Raw genomic sequence first — 3,057 nt, 5'->3', positions numbered from 1 at the left:
CCCCCCCCCCCCCCCCCCCCCCCCCCCCCCCCCCCTCCCCCCCGCCCCTGTCCCCGGCCCCGTCCCCCGGCCCTGTCCCCGGCCCCCAGCCCCCGGCCCTGTCCCCAGCCCCCGGCCCCCGGCCCCAGGTGTGAAACACTCCACAATGCGATGGAAGGCCAAGCACAGTGTCAGAAATCCACTCAGACGCACACGCGGGGCACAGACCATCCATGGGGAGTGCGGGTAGCCCCGTCTCTGGAAAATCCTCCTTTATCAGGTTGGAATATCTGCCTTCAAACTTCCAAAAAAAGAAGACACTGTCTTTCACCCAAGTAGGGATGTCTGGCCATCTGTGTGCTTTCCCGGGTCCTGCAGATGGCGGCATCCCGGTGCCGAAGGCCCTGGACCGGCGCTTCCGCCGGTACTCGCGGGAGCTGGGCGAGGGCTCGCTGAACCGTCTCTTGTTGCTGCACTCGGTCACGTCCGGCTCCCTGCAGGTGAGTCGCCCTGGGGCCCCTCCCGCAGCCCCGCGAGGGGACTGACCCTGACACGGGGGCAGGAAACCCAGGGAGGGCCGGAACCAGCAGCGCCAGGCCGCCCGAGCCAGTGGCCGGGCTTTGGGGAGGTTTCGGGGGGCGCCCGGAAGCTTTGCGAGGGGGGTGTTCCGGGGCTGAGCCCGGGGCCAGTGTGCCCTTCACCCCACAGGCCTGTGCCCCTTGGCGGCTGCAGATTCCGTGCGGGAGACAGAGGGCGGAGGGGAAGGAAGCCAGAGCGTGGTGCGGACCGTGGTGCCTCGGGGACCCCGGGAGGGGCGTCTTCTGGGGAACCTCAGTCGGTTTAGCTCTCTTCTGGGGCGTGCTGGCAGTCTCCTGCATGGTGGGGGCGTCTGGGGTCGATTCTGGGGGCTCCCCAGGGGAGAGGGTGGGGGGAGGGCCCTGCATCCCGTCTTCGGAGGACTGCTGTTGTCACCAGCTGGACCCCTGCCTGCAGCTAGGGCCTGCTGCCCCTGCCCCCCTGCTTCACCTTCGCAGGGGAGAAAAGAGAGCCCCCCAGGCTTCAGGCAGAGCAGGCAAGGGGCAGTGGCCCAGAAGTGTGGCATGGGGCAGGGTCCAGGGATCCAAAGGTGTGTAAAGCCGCTTCCCACCCCAGGTGAGAGGTCCCCGGTACCCACGTTGTCTGGACCTTTGGGGGCCATGGGATCTGAGAGCTCCCTGCTCCCCGCAGAACACGGCTGCTGGGGGCTCTCCTCCCCACCCCTGCCATGTGTCCTGTAGTGCGTATCAGGGTCCCCAGGACCACCCCCAGGCGCACTTCTCTAGAGGCGCTTCCAGAACTCAGGAAAGCTGTTCTACTGAACCGCAACTCCGTCCCCAGGGAGCATGCAGCCCCTGCGCCACCGTCTACTCTCTGTCTTTATGGGTTTGGTGACCTGGGGACCTGATAGTCCTTGTCCTCCTGGGACTGGCTTCTTTCACTGAGCACGACGCCCCCCAGGGCTGTCCCTGCGGGAGCTGGCATCACAACATCCTTCCTTTCTAAGGCTGAGGGATGTTCCGCGGTGTGGATAGGCCGCCTCGTGTCTGTCCAGCCGTCTGCTGATGGACGTGGGGCGCTTCCACCGCGTGGCTGTTGGGAGTGAAGCTGCCATGAACATGGGTGGAGCAGCATCGGCTTGAGTCCCTGCTTCCGGTTCTTCGGGTGCATGCCCAGGGGTGGGATTGCCGGGTCACGCGGTGACTGTGTGTGGCTTCTCGAGGCTGTGCCCTGGCGCTCCATGGCTCTCGCCCTTTGCACAGAATGTCCTTTCTGTCTCTGTGCTGGGGAGGCACAGCCCGAAGTGAGCCTCTCTGCCTGTCCCCAGGATGGCTCAGTTCTGAACATATCCCCCCTGCAACCGGACGAGGCCGGCCGCGACCAGCCAGACGGCAGGAAGGACCTCCCGTGGGGCGCCCAGGTTGAGCTGCCACGGATGCTGCTGCAGGCAGACAGGTACCCACGCCCTCCCCTCTCCCGCCCGGGCATGGCCGTGCCCTCGGCTGGCGGGGTGCAGCCCCAGGGCTCGTGGCCCCAGAGTCTCCTGTCGGGAAGTCTGTCTACCGTCCCTTCCTTGCAGGGCTGTTTAAGATGAACACACACGTCCCAAGAGGTGCTGTCTGCGCAGGGAGGTTACGAGGCTGGGGAGCTGGCTGCTAGAAGGGCCGCTTTCACTCTGGGTGTATTTTGTTCCCTCGCGGCCGCCGCGTCCCCCCGCTTCCCACGGCCGATGCTTGTCCGCTCTCTTCTGCTGACTTTTGTCTTGGTGACTTCCACCACCAGAGCAGACCCGCAAAGTCATCACTCACAGACTCGCCCCTGGTTTTCATGTTAGCATCGACCAGGTTGTGTCCCCGTCTTGGCCGCTCGTCTGCCTGATAGAACGTCCCGGGCGGGGGGCTCACACCCGGCGCCTACTTCTCACGGTTGTGGAGGCCCGGCGGCTGCCGTGGAGGGGCGGCGGGGTGCACTTCTGGCGAGGAACCTCTCCCCGGCCTGTGCACACGGCATCTGTGCTGCGTGCTCGTGTGCTGGAGAGACCCCTCTCCTCCTCTCTCGAAGGACGCAGTCCTGTGCACTCGGGACCCCCCACGCCGACCTCCCGAAGGGCCCTCTCCAGATCAGTCGCGTCGCGGGCTTCAGCACAGGAGCTTTGGGAAGCCCCAGGTCAGGTCACACTGCCCCCCGGGTCACACACATCGTGACACGTCCCCCCAGAATGTCAGGATGCAGTTCTACAGCTGGGACACCTCCGTCCGTGACCACAGTGCAGTTAGCATGCCCAGCAAAACTAGCGACACTTCGTCGGCCTCACCTCTGATCCTTGCTAGGGTCACAGTTCTCCAGTTTGACCCCAAACTCCTGTGCCGCTGGTTCGTCTAACTCAGGTGCAGCGAGGGCCCCAGAGCCTAGGCTTGATCCCTGCCCTTTGGGGGAATGAAAACAGCAGGGCTCCAGCCTTGGGGTGTGCATGCGTGTGTGTGTGTGTGTGTGTATACATGCATGCACACACGTGTACGTGTGCTTCTTGGTGTGCAGGTA

General features: G+C 65.0%; 1 protein-coding gene across 1 annotated transcript in view; it reads left to right on the top strand.

Moving 5' to 3' along the window:
- The window catches only part of LOC123324872 (kinesin-like protein KIF19), a 6,016-nt gene extending 5,581 nt beyond the window's left edge, over positions 1-435 (top strand). Inside the window, exons 2-3 of the mRNA XM_044915293.1 lie at positions 319-391; positions 426-435. Of these exons, the coding sequence (XP_044771228.1) occupies positions 319-391; positions 426-435 (83 nt within the window). The remainder of the gene's footprint in view (positions 1-318; positions 392-425) is intronic.
- The last annotated feature ends 2,622 nt before the right edge of the window (positions 436-3,057 follow it).

This window comes from Neomonachus schauinslandi, chromosome 5 (assembly GCF_002201575.2).
Source record: "Neomonachus schauinslandi chromosome 5, ASM220157v2, whole genome shotgun sequence".
NCBI lineage: Eukaryota > Metazoa > Chordata > Mammalia > Carnivora > Phocidae > Neomonachus > Neomonachus schauinslandi.
Note: the sequence above shows the minus strand (reverse complement) of the source record. Positions and strands in the feature narration are given on the sequence as shown.